This window comes from Colletes gigas, unplaced genomic scaffold (assembly GCF_013123115.1).
Source record: "Colletes gigas isolate AHSC1104 unplaced genomic scaffold, ASM1312311v1 Colletes_gigas_Sc00279, whole genome shotgun sequence".
NCBI lineage: Eukaryota > Metazoa > Arthropoda > Insecta > Hymenoptera > Colletidae > Colletes > Colletes gigas.
The window spans coordinates 1-13,821 of NW_025106901.1; the positions used below are offsets into that span (position 1 = coordinate 1).

Genomic DNA, 13,821 nt, shown 5'->3' on the forward strand with positions numbered 1-13,821 from the left:
CCAGAGTGGGACTGTCCCGGGTGGTGAAAGCGTATTGCACCGTGTCCCTGGACGCCCTTAACGTTCTGGCTGGGGTTCCACCCATCGAGATGATAATAAAGGAAAGGGCGGCCCTTTATGCATTGGAGAGGAGGACGACGGAAAGGGCCGAACGAGAGGTCGAAAGAGCGAGGATCCTCGAGGGCACGCTGCAGGTATGGCAGCGTCACTGGAGCGAGAAATGCTGCGGAAAAGATCACGTATGGGTGGATCCCCAGCATACGTGAGTGGGTTGGAAGGAGACACGGTGCCCTCACGTACCATCTCACCCAGGCGCTTACCGGTCACGGATGTTTTAATGAGTTTAGACATCGGATCGGTAAGGCGGCCTGTGGTACGTGCTGGTACGGCTGCGGGGCGACAGACACTGCGGAACATACACTCTGTGTGTGCAAAAAATGGGAGGATAAAAGGAGGGAGCTGGCTGTGGCTCTCAGGGTGGGGAGGGTCACGGTAGGAGAGATGGGGAGGAAGATGCTGGAGAGCAGCGAGGACTGGGAGAAAATCCGTGTATATGTCACGGAGATAATAATTGAGAAGGAGGACTTTGAAAGGGAAATCGACAGAGCTCGGCGAAGAGGCCTTCCTCCCCCTCCCCCTCCACTGTCGCCGCCGCAGTAGTCTATCACCCGGGAGAAAAGGTCTTGTGTAACACGTGTGGACTAAACGTTAAATAATGTTAAGTGCCTGAAAACCTGTGGCCCGTGTGCAACGGGGACGTTTTTACACCTTTATCTGCTATCTATCTATTTATTTATTTATTTATTTATTTATTTTATTTATTTCATTTCATTTTATGCATCCTTTTATTTATTTCTTAAGATCCTATTTTATGTCTTACTTTCTTACTTATTTATTTTGTTACCTGTTATTTGTTTTCTGTTGTTTTCTGTTACCTGATTTATTGGCTTTACACCTTTTACTTTTGACTTTTGACTCTTATTACTAGTATTACCGTTTTATTTAAGCTAGCAGTATTATTATCTTAGGATTTTATTTTAGTATATACATTTAGTTCTTTCGTCTATTTGAGTTTTATTTTGCCGTGCCTGCATTATACACAGGCTTATTATATATATTCATCATTCAATTTTATATTATCATTCATCTACCATTTTATGTCACCCGGTGTGACTTTTCCTTTTGTTTCTTTTCTGTTCTTTTATTTTATTTTATTATTTTATTGTTATCTTATTTTATCTTAGTTTATTTTAAATATCGTTTCGGTTAAAATAATTAAATAGATAGAATACAAAGAAAGTTTTGATCGGAGGCATTTTGAGGGCTTGACTGCCATCTCTGGGTAGTAAATAGCCCTAGTAGATGGTAAATAGGACACAGATAAGAGGCTTGAGGGGGCGTGGTTGCAGGTCGGTATGCGCTCCAGACTACGAAAGGTAAGTGCACCGACTGCTGGACAGCAACCGCCAACCGGTAACTGATACGAGGGCAGCACTGGGGAAAGGTAAGTACCCACCGAGGTCTTCGGCGAGCGACGGTCGGTAGGCGTTAGGCCCCCCTTGGGGCGCCACTGACGGTAAATTACCGACTGTCGGTAAGTTACCCCGAACGGAGGGTAATGTGGCCCCGGGACTTTGCCGTGCAGCGATTTTTGCTGCCGGTACTTTACCCGGCGGAGGCACCACTTAACATAGACTAGCTTCAAGTCCAGTTCATTTTATTTTATTTTATTTCATTTTATTTTATTTTATTTATATTCTATTTCATTTTATTTCATTACACTTTATTTAACCATATTTGTTCGAGAATTAACTCTCATTTTTAGCAACACGCACGTGCCTTGTTTCCTTTCAATGTTTCGCTCATGCCGTGGCCACCACGACGCTCATTGGCAGCACCTCTCGGGCACACTTTGTGCGCGAGCAGGATAGCTGGCCCACCTGCGCGCGCAACGATCTCGCTACCGGCCGGTCGAAACCTCGTGGTGACCACGAGCGCGGCCATTAAGGCAGTCTTGTTCGTAATCTCAAACGCGACAAGTGTGCTCTGTTTTTCAATCGTAGTTTCCTTTGTTCTTTTGTGCCGCACATAATCTACTGTGTTCAATGTAATTAATTCACAACTAATTATCAAGGCTCACGCTCATAAATCCCTTGCAATTAATATAATTGCAAGGGTATTATGAGTTTTAAACTCGTAATAAACGGTTGATTCTCATTCTCACTCGCGCTCAGAAATGGCGATCAATAATATCGCCATTTCTCATAACCGCTCGTGTAAAACTCTTACTTAACGTACCGCTCATTAATTATGTATTTCACAAACGGGACAATGTTGTTAATAAAGACCTTGTTTAATTAACTTTGCACCATAGTCATTTTTCGCGAACCCTCTCATAACCGGCATCTCAATGAAAATCTCTACAGTTCACTTCAATCTCAAACATTTTTGGTCCTTCGAGCCGGATCGCGATATGATATGGTGCAAAGGGTGAAGTGAATTCATAAACCATTGTGGTTTTCTCTTAACATAACGCTCGTGAACTTCAATTCACCTTGGGTGCGCGTGTTCGTTGTGAACAATGCCCACGCCCCAACGGTCGCGCAGTGTCGCTCAACCAGTGCAGTGACGCTCAAACTCACTAGTGACTCTCACTCTCAACCAGTGACACTCAACGTTCACAGTGACACTCAACCTCAACAGTGACGCTCATCCCGCCCAGTGACACTCAGTGTTCACCAACTCAACCTCACGTGCAAAGTGAAGTGCGTCGACATGTGCGACAAGGCGAAGTGCACGAAGAAGGAGGAGGAGTCAACCTCGCGGCCTACATCACCTGCCCCCGCTGCGCCCGTCTCACCAACAGCCTCTCACCTCTCACTGGAGGTGCCTGCCGCTCAAAATCCGCCGCGCACCAGGTCCCAATCTGCTACGCCAATTCCGACAGAGCTGCTATGTAAATTCCATAGCCAGCTCTGTCGGATTCAGCTTCTAAAGCGGATTCAGGGGCAGCTACCGCTCACAGCCTCCGAGACATCACCGCAGGAGATGGCTGCGTTCATGAACCAGGTGGACGAGGTCCACAAGGCCTTCATGAAGGATCATGCCTACCTGGAGTCCACCTGGCCTGCCGCTCACCTCGATCACGAATATTTCGCCGCGGAACACTTTGGCGTCGAGGCGGCCATCGTATTTGACATCCGCAGGGCAGCAGGAAAACTCAAGGCGATGCAGGAGCCGACAAAGCCCGCTCAACCGACCGCTCAAAGATCAACGCCGAAGCTCCCAGAGATAACCCTCCCGGAGTTCTCGGGGAGCTTCAACGAGTGGCCCACCTTCAGGGATATGTTCACATCGCTCATCCTCGACAATGGGGCGCTCAACGACATTGAGCGCCTTCACTACCTACGATCGGCGCTCAAAGGAGAACCAGCCCGACTGATCAGCAACCTTCCACTCGTCGGGAAATCCTTCATCCCATCGTGGAACACACTCACTGCCCGATATTCCAACAAGAGGTTGCTGATCACTTCCCAGCTGGACAAACTCCAACTCCTCACACCCGTGCCGCCACGAAACGCAACATCACTCAGCAGCCTCTCAGCCACGATTCATGATGTGGCCACCTCCCTCGCCGCACTGGGAGTCTCAGACATCGGAGACGCCGTCCTGGTCCATTGCCTTGTCAGAAACATGGACAGGACCACACGGGAGGCGTGGGAGCACGAGATCGGGTCGAGCAACGACTTCCCACCGCTCACAAGAGTACGAGATTTCGTGGCGGCGCGGGTAACAGCGCTCGAAGGCTTGGGCCAAGCCGCGGCAGCGAAGGATCAGCCCGTGGCAACGAAGCCACCTCTCAAAACCACCGCTCATGCTGCCACCGCCCATGCCTCAACCGCTCCTGCTCATCGCGCCACCAATATCGACAACGCCTACACCGCTCAAGATCCCGGGAGGTATCCGTGTGACATATGCCACGGCGACCACTTCATCGTCATGTGCTCAAGGTTCCGGGAAATGAGCATTAACGACCGATGGAAGGCAGTGGAGCATCTGGTGCTCTGCTCAAATTGCTGCGGGCGTCATTCCACAAGAAATTGCCGCTCAGCCCAACGCTGCAAGCAGTGCAAGGGGCATCATCACTCGATGCTCCACCGCACAACCACCGCTCAACCCTCCGCTCGCAGCAATTGAGAACTAGGTGCAGTCGTCCACTCAACAACACACTCACGCTCAATCCAGGCTCATCCATCGCTCACGCTGCTGGCAACGGCAGCCGCTCACGTCATCTCAACGGTGGCAAAACATCAAGTAAGAATTTTAATTGATTCTGGGTCAGAGGTCTCCTTTGTTAGGGAAGATCTCATCAAGCAGCTCAATCTTCTACGCTCACACTCGTCAATGTCGATCATTGGCATTGGTGGCAGAAAATCAACAACTACTCGAGGCATTGTGTCATTGACGTTGCATTCCAACTACAGCAACGCATCAGTGAGACTCAGAGCTCACGTTCTTCCAACATTGACGACCATCTTGCCATCAACCAACGTGGATCAACAAGAATGGCCTCATCTCAAAAATCTCAAGCTCGCTGACCCAGACTTCATGGTGCCTCGCTCAATCGACGTGATCATCGGTGCAGATTCCTACGGGCATGTCATCAAGCCCAATCTCATCAAGGGTTTACCATCAACGCCTATCGCTCAACTCTCAATCTTTGGTTGGTTGGTTATTGGACCAGTGGGCTCAGCATCAACTCGAGCGCTCACATCTCACCAGGTTTCAACTCAAGAAGAAGAAGAATCGTCTCTCCAACATCTCTTGACGAAATTCTGGACACAGGAAGAGGTTCCAATCACCAACCAATCTCAACGCACCCCTAAAGAGCAAGAGTGTGAGGATCACTTCAGAACAACTCACTTGCGGGATCCGGATGGGCGATACATCGTGCGCATCCCTCTCAAACTGCCTTCAACCATGTTGGGAAACTCGTACAACATCGCTCATGCTTGTTTGAATCGTACTCTACGCAAGCTCAAGAGGAATGAAGAAGATCTTCACCTCTATCAAGAGTTTATGGAGGAATACGAGAATCTGCAGCACATGAAGAGAGCATCATCGCGCTCATCTCAACACTCAACAACTTTCTATCTGCCTCATCATGGTGTTTTGAAACCAGACAGCACGACTACGAAGCTGAGAGTTGTCTTCAATGGCTCAAGCTCAACATCTTCTGGATATTCTCTCAACGACATCATGCACACTGGTGAAAACCTACTGCTCAACATCACTGACGTGCTCCTATGGATTCGTCAGCACAGATACACATTCTCAACCGATATTACCAAAATGTATCGGCAAATCAGAGTGCATGAAGACGACTGGGATCTGCAAAGAATATTGTGGGTGGATAAGGACCTGCAAGAGACTCAATTTCAGCTCACTACGGTCACCTACGGTACCAAGGCAGCACCGTATCTTGCGGTCAGAACATTGCTGCAATTAGCTGAGGATGAAGGTCATCATTATCCTCTGGCCGTACCATCGATCACTCATGCCAGATATGTCGACGACATCTTTGGAGGAGCAGATTCACCAGAAGATCTCAAGAAACTCGCTCATCAGCTTCAAGGTCTGTGCAACGCGGGCGGTTTCCCACTTGCTAAGTGGCATTCAAACTGCCCCGCGCTACTCGAAGCCATCTCACCTGAAGCTCATGCTCAAGGCTCATCACTCTCATTGGACGACTGCAAAACCAAAATACTCGGAATGCAATGGAATTTTCTCAAGGATACATTTACATTCTCATCGAAGGAGGACTCATTCTCACCCCCAACCAAGATAAGTAAACGCCTCATACTATCTCAAGTAGCACAGATATTTGATCCACTTGGTTTCCTCTCACCGGTCATAATTCGCTGTAAGATTTTATTGCAAGAATTATGGCTGCACAAACTCAACTGGGATGAATCACTACCATCCCACATCACAGCACGATGGCTCATCCTCAGAGAAGATCTCACAAGTCTGGCCAGACTCTCAATTCCACGCTGGTTCAACACCTGTCAAGACTCAGTGGTGGAAATACACGGTTTCTCTGATGCATCTCAGCTCGCCATGGCAGCCGTGATCTACATCACGGTCTTCTCACCGTCCACAAATCTCAAGGTGACGTCACAGGTGTGCGCCAAGACGAAGGTCGCACCTCTCAAGAAACTCACTATCCCGAGACTGGAGCTCACAGCAGCTCTTATGCTTGCAAGGCTGGCAAGCTATGTTCAAGCGAAGCTCAATCTCAACATTGCTACAACTCACTTGTGGACGGATTCTCAAGTCACACTCATATGGATCAAATCTCACGCATCACGCTGGAAGGATTATGTGAGAAACAGAGTATTGGCGATACAAGAACTCACACCTGAGGCACATTGGGGGTATGTGTCTGGAACATCGAATCCAGCTGACTGCGCATCACGAGGCCTTTCAACTGCTCAGCTTGAACATCATCAGCTATGGTGGACGGGACCACCATGGCTTACTCAACCCCAGGACTCATGGCCATCACAACCGAAGCTCAAGGACGCCTCATGTGCACTAGAAGCGCGTCCAAGTATTCCTACTGCGCTCATCTCCCAAAAGATCGAGTATCAGTGGGATCTCATTCACAAATACTCAACGCTCAAGAAACTTCTCACCATCACTGCTATTTGTTTCAGATTTATAGCAAAATTAAAAGGGGTCCACTGCTCACCAGCCTATACCTCACACTCGCCGAGTGATCTGGAAGATGCTCAGAAATTCTGGATCAGGGCAACTCAGACCATCTACTTCGCTCATGAAATGAAGATGCTCACCTCACACTCATCGCTGCCTTCATCTCATGCCTTCAGTCACCTGACTGCCTTCATTGATGATAAGGGAATCATCAGAGTCGGCGGACGATTGGAAAACTCTCAGCTCCGCTACGAGGGTAAACATCCCGCTATTTTGCCTCGCCACTCACGTTTGTCTGAATTGATTATAGATCACGCTCACAAACAAACTCTTCATGGTGGAACTCAACTCACACTCGCCTACATTCGACAAACCTACTGGATCATCGGAGGAAGAGCTCCAGTCAAGGCTCATATTCTGCGGTGTTTGACGTGTGCTCGCCAAAGGGGGATCCGTGCCCATCAACTGATGGGCCAACTACCTCTTTCTCGAGTCACACCGTCATCGCCATTCACTCATACCGGCATGGACTATGCCGGTCCACTCACTCTCAAAACTTGGAAAGGACGAGGCGCCAAAACATCGAAGGGATGGATCTGCGTCTTCGTTTGTCTCACCACATCAGCTGTTCATCTAGAGCTGGTGTCAGACTACTCAACCGAAGGCTTCATAGCAACGTACAGGCGATTCTCATCTAGGCGAGGAATCCCACAGAAGGTTTACACTGACTGTGGCACCAATTTCACCGGAGCAGACTCATGTCTCAAGGCAATGTTCACTCAGGGATCAAAATCACATTCTCACCTCACTCATTTATTTGTTAACGACAGGACAGAATGGTGCTTCAATCCACCTGCAGCACCGCACATGGGTGGAAAATGGGAAGCTGTCGTGAAGTCTCTCAAGTTCCATCTCAGGCGTACCGTGAGTGATACCCTCCTCACCTTCGAAGAGTACAGCACGCTTCTGACCCAGGTAGAAGCAATTCTCAACTCACGACCCCTCGAACCACTCAGCGATGATCCTGAAGATCTCTCACCGCTCACGCCTGCTCATTTTCTCATCGGCACTGCTCTCTCAACATTGCCTGAACCTTCGTTGAAGGACGTCTCACTTCCACCAAGGGCAATGTGGCAGCTCATTCAACAACGGGTTCAACGGTTCTGGGCTCAATGGTCATCTCATTACTTGCAGCGGCAACAAGCCATCTCAAAATGGCATCACCCATCCAATGCCATCAAGGTTGGATCACTGGTTCTCATCACCGACGAGAGGTTTCCACCTTGCAAGTGGCCTCTTGCACGAGTTCTGGAACTACATCCAGGGAAGGACGGACTCACCAGGGTGGTCACCCTGAAGACCGCGACCACCACACTCACCAGACCGATTGCGAAGCTGGCCATCCTACCAACAGCGGAATCATCAGCCACAAGTGGCTGATGGCGGGCGGAATGTTCGAGAATTAACTCTCATTTTTAGCAACACGCACGTGCCTTGTTTCCTTTCAATGTTTCGCTCATGCCGTGGCCACCACGACGCTCATTGGCAGCACCTCTCGGGCACACTTTGTGCGCGAGCAGGATAGCTGGCCCACCTGCGCGCGCAACGATCTCGCTACCGGCCGGTCGAAACCTCGTGGTGACCACGAGCGCGGCCATTAAGGCAGTCTTGTTCGTAATCTCAAACGCGACAAGTGTGCTCTGTTTTTCAATCGTAGTTTCCTTTGTTCTTTTGTGCCGCACATAATCTACTGTGGTCAATGTAATTAATTCACAACAAATTATCAAGGCTCACGCTCATAAACCCCTTGCAATTAATATAATTGCAAGGGTATTATGAGTTTTAAACTCGTAATAAACGGTTGATTCTCATTCTCACTCGCGCTCAGAAATGGCGATCAATAATATCGCCATTTCTCATAACCGCTCGTGTAAAACTCTTACTTAACGTACCGCTCATTAATTATGTATTTCACAAACGGGACAATGTTGTTAATAAAGACCTTGTTTAATTAACTTTGCACCATAGTCATTTTTCGCGAACCCTCTCATAACCGGCATCTCAATGAAAATCTCTACAGTTCACTTCAATCTTAAACAAAGTATGTATACTAAATAAAATCACAGGATACTAATTCTCATAAGTTGTATAAAACGGTAATCTTAGTACTAAGAGTCAGAAGTCAAAAGGTAAAAGGTGTAAAGCCAATAAAAAAAAAGTGACTAGATAACGGATAACAATAAAATAAAATAACATAGATAAAGCAATAAATTAAACAGATAAATAAAAGGATGAGGGATGCATGAGATAAAGATAAAATTAAATGGTGTTTAAAGATTGCACAATGCCGAGCGATTATCCTCGGCCGCAATTACCGTTAATCCTGTTAACGTACAATAACCAAGAGATTATCTCTAATTGGATTTGTATAGCGAACGGTGATTGAAAAACGCGTTTATTATTAGTTTTTCTGGCATCGGTAACGGCTCATTACCTTTCGATTCGAGTGTGCTAACGGTGTTAGTGACGTCAGTACCGTGAGAGAGTAGTGCGCCAATAATGTGACAAGGAGAGACGGCCGAAATTCAGACAGCGCCACGGAACGACCAGTAAGAGTACCGCGGCGACGTCTTCGGCTGTCAATCCGTATCATTCTTACGGCGACTTCTGAACGAGACGCATCGGCTCCCGATCATATTCGATCAGAAGTTAATCGCGATTGAAGAGGGAAATCCTCTTGCGAGAAAGCCATAAAGACTGCTTTTTAAAAGGGTGTAGCGAGCCTTGCTCGAAAAGGTCGGAAATTCATTCCCACCTTGCTTGGAAAACACGATTCGCATCTCGATTCGTGCAAGTTCACCTGAATCTCGTTCGAGCAAAATCTCGATCGAGTTTAATTAATTTAAATTTACTGCATATTTTGGAGGGCTCGAGAATACACCAATAGGGTGTTCGACCCCTCCTGTGCGGAATTTAAACGGTCGATTCCAACGTATACACGTTGAATCATACAGAAGTCGGCGATACCGCCCATACTTCTGTGTGATTGCCCTTCGGCTTAGGAGACACCAAAAGGGAGGCACCTACGTGGTGTACCTCCTGGTGGGCTCACTGTAGTCAGGTCCACGTCCATTTTGGACGTGTGATTTTCGGTCTTCGCCTCCTTACTTCTACAGATCCCGCCGGTGTAACGTTTAGAGGAGCACCAGTGCGGAGAAGTAACGGAGTCGTGGGTCAGGCCCCCGCGTAGTTCAAAATACTGCAACGTATCACGTCGAGTAGTGTATTCGTGCAGTGAACAACGTGTTGTCGGGCTTCGCAGTGTAACTCTCGGCCAAATAAGTCATCTGTTGGAACGTGTTAAGAGAAGCCGCAGATTGACGGTCGTGCAGTGCACTGCAGTGCGACTCGACGCACAGACTCAGTGTGCATACTCACGGGAACAGTGCATTAGGAGCCTTACAACCTCCTCTTGCATCCCCGTCCACTGGGCAATCGACCACTGAATCGGCGAAGAAAAGAAGTTTAATTCTTTTCCTAGCCAAAAGACAAAATATTTCGATAACCTATATATACACATACATTTGGTACTATAATTATAATTATATTTACAATCACATATACAGTAGCCAAACCAGGCCATTATTATTGTGCCATAGTATTTTACTCTAAAATATTTACACTTTTACTTTTACTTTACTTTTACTTTTATTATACTATTATTTTATTTACTACTGGCATTATATATTTTATATTTTATTCAGATAAATTTTATTTCATTTAAATTACATATATTTTATTTTGGTTTTTATCCCACTATATATTTTTATATATTTTTCTCTATTTTTATGTTGGTTCTTATACATTTATTTTTGCTGGCGAATGATAGCCCTGCCACCTTAGGTGGCAAAGTAGGAGGGGTTAATTATGTACCCATAGGTACCAAGAGGGGGGTCCCCCGGGACCTACGAGCGGATTCCGTACCGAGGAGGTACGGACAACCGAGGCGATGACGCGGGGGTACGGAACACTGTACCCCCTAGCAATTTGTGTGTGTTTGTCCTATTTATTTGATGACGTGGCCTCTGGCCGAGATGCGGCTTGCGAGCCGAGGGGTGCTACCCCTATTTCAGCGGGCCCTTCGGGGATTTTACAGTTGCGGGAACGCATGCACCCGCAACTTTTGGGATGGTGGTGGTATGGGGGGGGGATGGTGCCCCCCCTTCAGATGACGATGTCCCTCGGGACGGAAGGGGTATTATTGGCGGATCAGCCGCCCTAGGAGGAAACCCCGTAGAGGTCACCCAGTTGGGCGGCCCCTCCGGGGAGGGGGGGTTTTCGCTGCCGCCGCGTAACATCGGGCGGCCACTGCCCCGGGAGCGAAGTAATGTGGTAAACAATTCCGCCCCGGGGTCAGTGCGGCGGAGGGGTTTTAGTCGGTAAGAATCCGACACTACCCCGGGTCAGGCCCGGGGTGTCTTATGCAAGATTTCCCCTCCGCCTAAAAGGTCTTTGTTAGGTCTGGATTCCGGTAGGACTGAATGGTATGACTATTTTTGCGAGCGATCGGTCCGGCACACGGTATGACGGATTTTGCGAGCGATCGGTCCGGTGCGCCCCTTACCCAGACCTAAACCGGCGGCGTTGTGCTTTTGATCTAGTAAACCGAGTCCAGCGGCGTGTTGCTTCCGTTTCAAATGTTTTTTCCAAGTCCAGCGGCGTATTGCTTTTGCAATTTTCCTTCTGTTTAAATAGGTGTGAGTTATTGTCGCTCTCACCTTTTAACGAGGTGTCCGAATTACGAGGGAGTGGGAATATGGGGGAAAGTGAATCGGTACACTTATAAAGGACAATGTTAAGTCATAGAGGGGTTTACTGACCCAAGAGCGTACAGCATATGCTATACACCGTTGGAAAGGTCTCGCCAAGGCAAATCGACTGATATCATTTTTAACTTCGATATCAGATAGGATAATGTCGAAAAATGGCAATAAAGTTCGAGATTTTGCGGTTTTGAACAAAAGAAACCGGTAGTAAAAGCCCATCCGGCCCGAGGGACCTCGGGTAGGCACCTGAGGAAAAACCGAGGGGTGTAAGCGATACTCTAGCAGATTGGGACGGCAAATGTGCCCCACCACCTTCATTTCAGTGCCGTGTTGGGCCTGCGTTTGTCGCATGGGCCCCGTTCCAAATGCCCAGGGCGAAATCGCCAATGGATCAGTTGTTTTTCATGAACATAATATATTCATGATAGACGATTCGCAGGTATGAGTTGGGAATGTGCAGGTTAGTATTCAGTATTCACATCATTATGTTTCGTTCAATCAATAAAATGTCACTCCATTCACTATTGTAAGTGACGCATTAGTCTGAATACTAACCTGCACATTCCCAACTTATACCTGCGAATTGTCTACCATGAATATATCATGTTCATGAAAAACAACTGATCCATTGGCGATTTCGCCCTGGGCAATTGGAACGAGGCCCATGCGGCAAACGCAGGCCCAACACGGCACTGAAATGAAGGTGGTGGGGCACATTTGCCGTCCCAATCTGCTAGAGTATCGCTTACACCCCTCGGTTTTTCCTCAGGTGCCTACCCGAGGTCCCTCGGGCCGGATGGGCTTCTACTACCGGTTTCTTTTGTTCAAAACCGCAAAATCTCGAACTTTGAGGCCATTTTTCGACATTATCCTATCTGATATCGAAGTTAAAAATGATATCAGTCGATTTGCCTTGGCGAGACCTTTCCAACGGTGTATAGCATATGCTGTACGCTCTTGGGTCAGTAAACCCCTCTATGACTTAACATTGTCCTTTCTTTCGCCTAGTCAAGCGACTAGGCCGTTTATTTAAAATTTGAAAATTCAAAGAAAAAAACAAAAATAAAGAAATTTAAATTTTAAAAAATCGCCAGGAAAACCGAACCCGTTGGCGGGCTCGTAAAAAACCTGGCCGTGGTCTCTGGCCACTACGGCTCTCGTCTCGGTCGTCTGCAACAAAAGAGACCGAAATTTGGTTGAAAATATGTGACAACGCTCGTCGCGTTGTCTGACTCGCTGTCAATCCACACGCTCCTTTCTCTGTTTATGATAAACAGGAGCGGGATTCCTTCACAGCGATAAGCAACTGTGTTAGTGGACTGTATTCTTAAACGTTTCTCGTGTGATCGAGAAACGTTCGACTGCAGTTCTGGAAACTTTTAATAGCAGATGGGGAAGACAAGATTTGAATCTCGATCTTCCCACTGCTGCTGGCTTGAATTTTGCTGGAGGTGACAACAGTTGGAGGTTGTAAGGCTCCAAAAATTGTCCACTCCGTGATTCAGCGTCGTTTCCTGGTCCGTACGGGACCGGTGTGATGCAAGCCCTTAACTGCGCTAGAAGCGTCTGAAGGTTAAGGTGCTTACACCACGGCGCCCTTTTGAACGTCGCTCTACACCGAGTGTCCGTACACACTGGTGATGAGTGACCGACGTTCGAGCTAATCGAATTCAGCCGAGAGCACCCAGGGAATACGCCGAATAAGGCCCCTATGGGGGTGGTACTCAAACTGAGATTTCGACCCTCGGAAACGACAATCCCACTCAGGGTATACGCCAAAAGGCCCCTATCCGAGTGTTTGAATCGCACAAAAATTCAAGGAAAACCGAGAAGGTTTTCTCGGTTCTCGTTGCACGACAGCTGATTACAGCAGTACGTGCCTTCCACGCAACGGTGGCGACAATCGAACACTATTTAAATGTTACGACGATTGTTATCAGCCACCGGTTGCTAATGTGGGAAATCGCTTATGATTTGAAACAATTGACACAACGGTGGCGATAATCGAACACTATTGAAGTGCACACACGATTATGATCAGCCACCGGTTGTTCACTGTAAATTGTTTCAATGCTGCGTTTTTCCAGAACGGTTCTGTACACACAACGATCACTAAACTCACGAAACCGTGAGGTACGAAATCCGACTAGGTTAATTCTTTCGAATTTACCACAGTCTTAATCTCGTTCCGTTTCGGTTCTGTGGTGTAACTATACAATTAAACGAATTTAATTGCGCGTATATCGTGATCGCGGTGTTGGACGAGGTCGGCTTGGAA

General features: G+C 47.7%; 1 protein-coding gene across 1 annotated transcript; it reads left to right on the forward strand.

The window, feature by feature from the left end:
• Positions 1-4,404: 4,404 nt before the first annotated feature.
• Positions 4,405-8,157, forward strand: LOC122404394. The gene has a single exon (XM_043408331.1). The coding sequence runs from the start codon at positions 4,405-4,407 to the stop codon at positions 8,155-8,157; it is 3,753 nt and encodes a 1,250-aa protein (XP_043264266.1).
• Positions 8,158-13,821: the final 5,664 nt, after the last annotated feature.

Coding starts and splice junctions, on each gene's coding strand:
- LOC122404394 (XM_043408331.1), top strand. CDS start 4,405: ATGTCGATCATTGGCATTGGTGGCAGAAAATCAACAACTACTCGAGGC.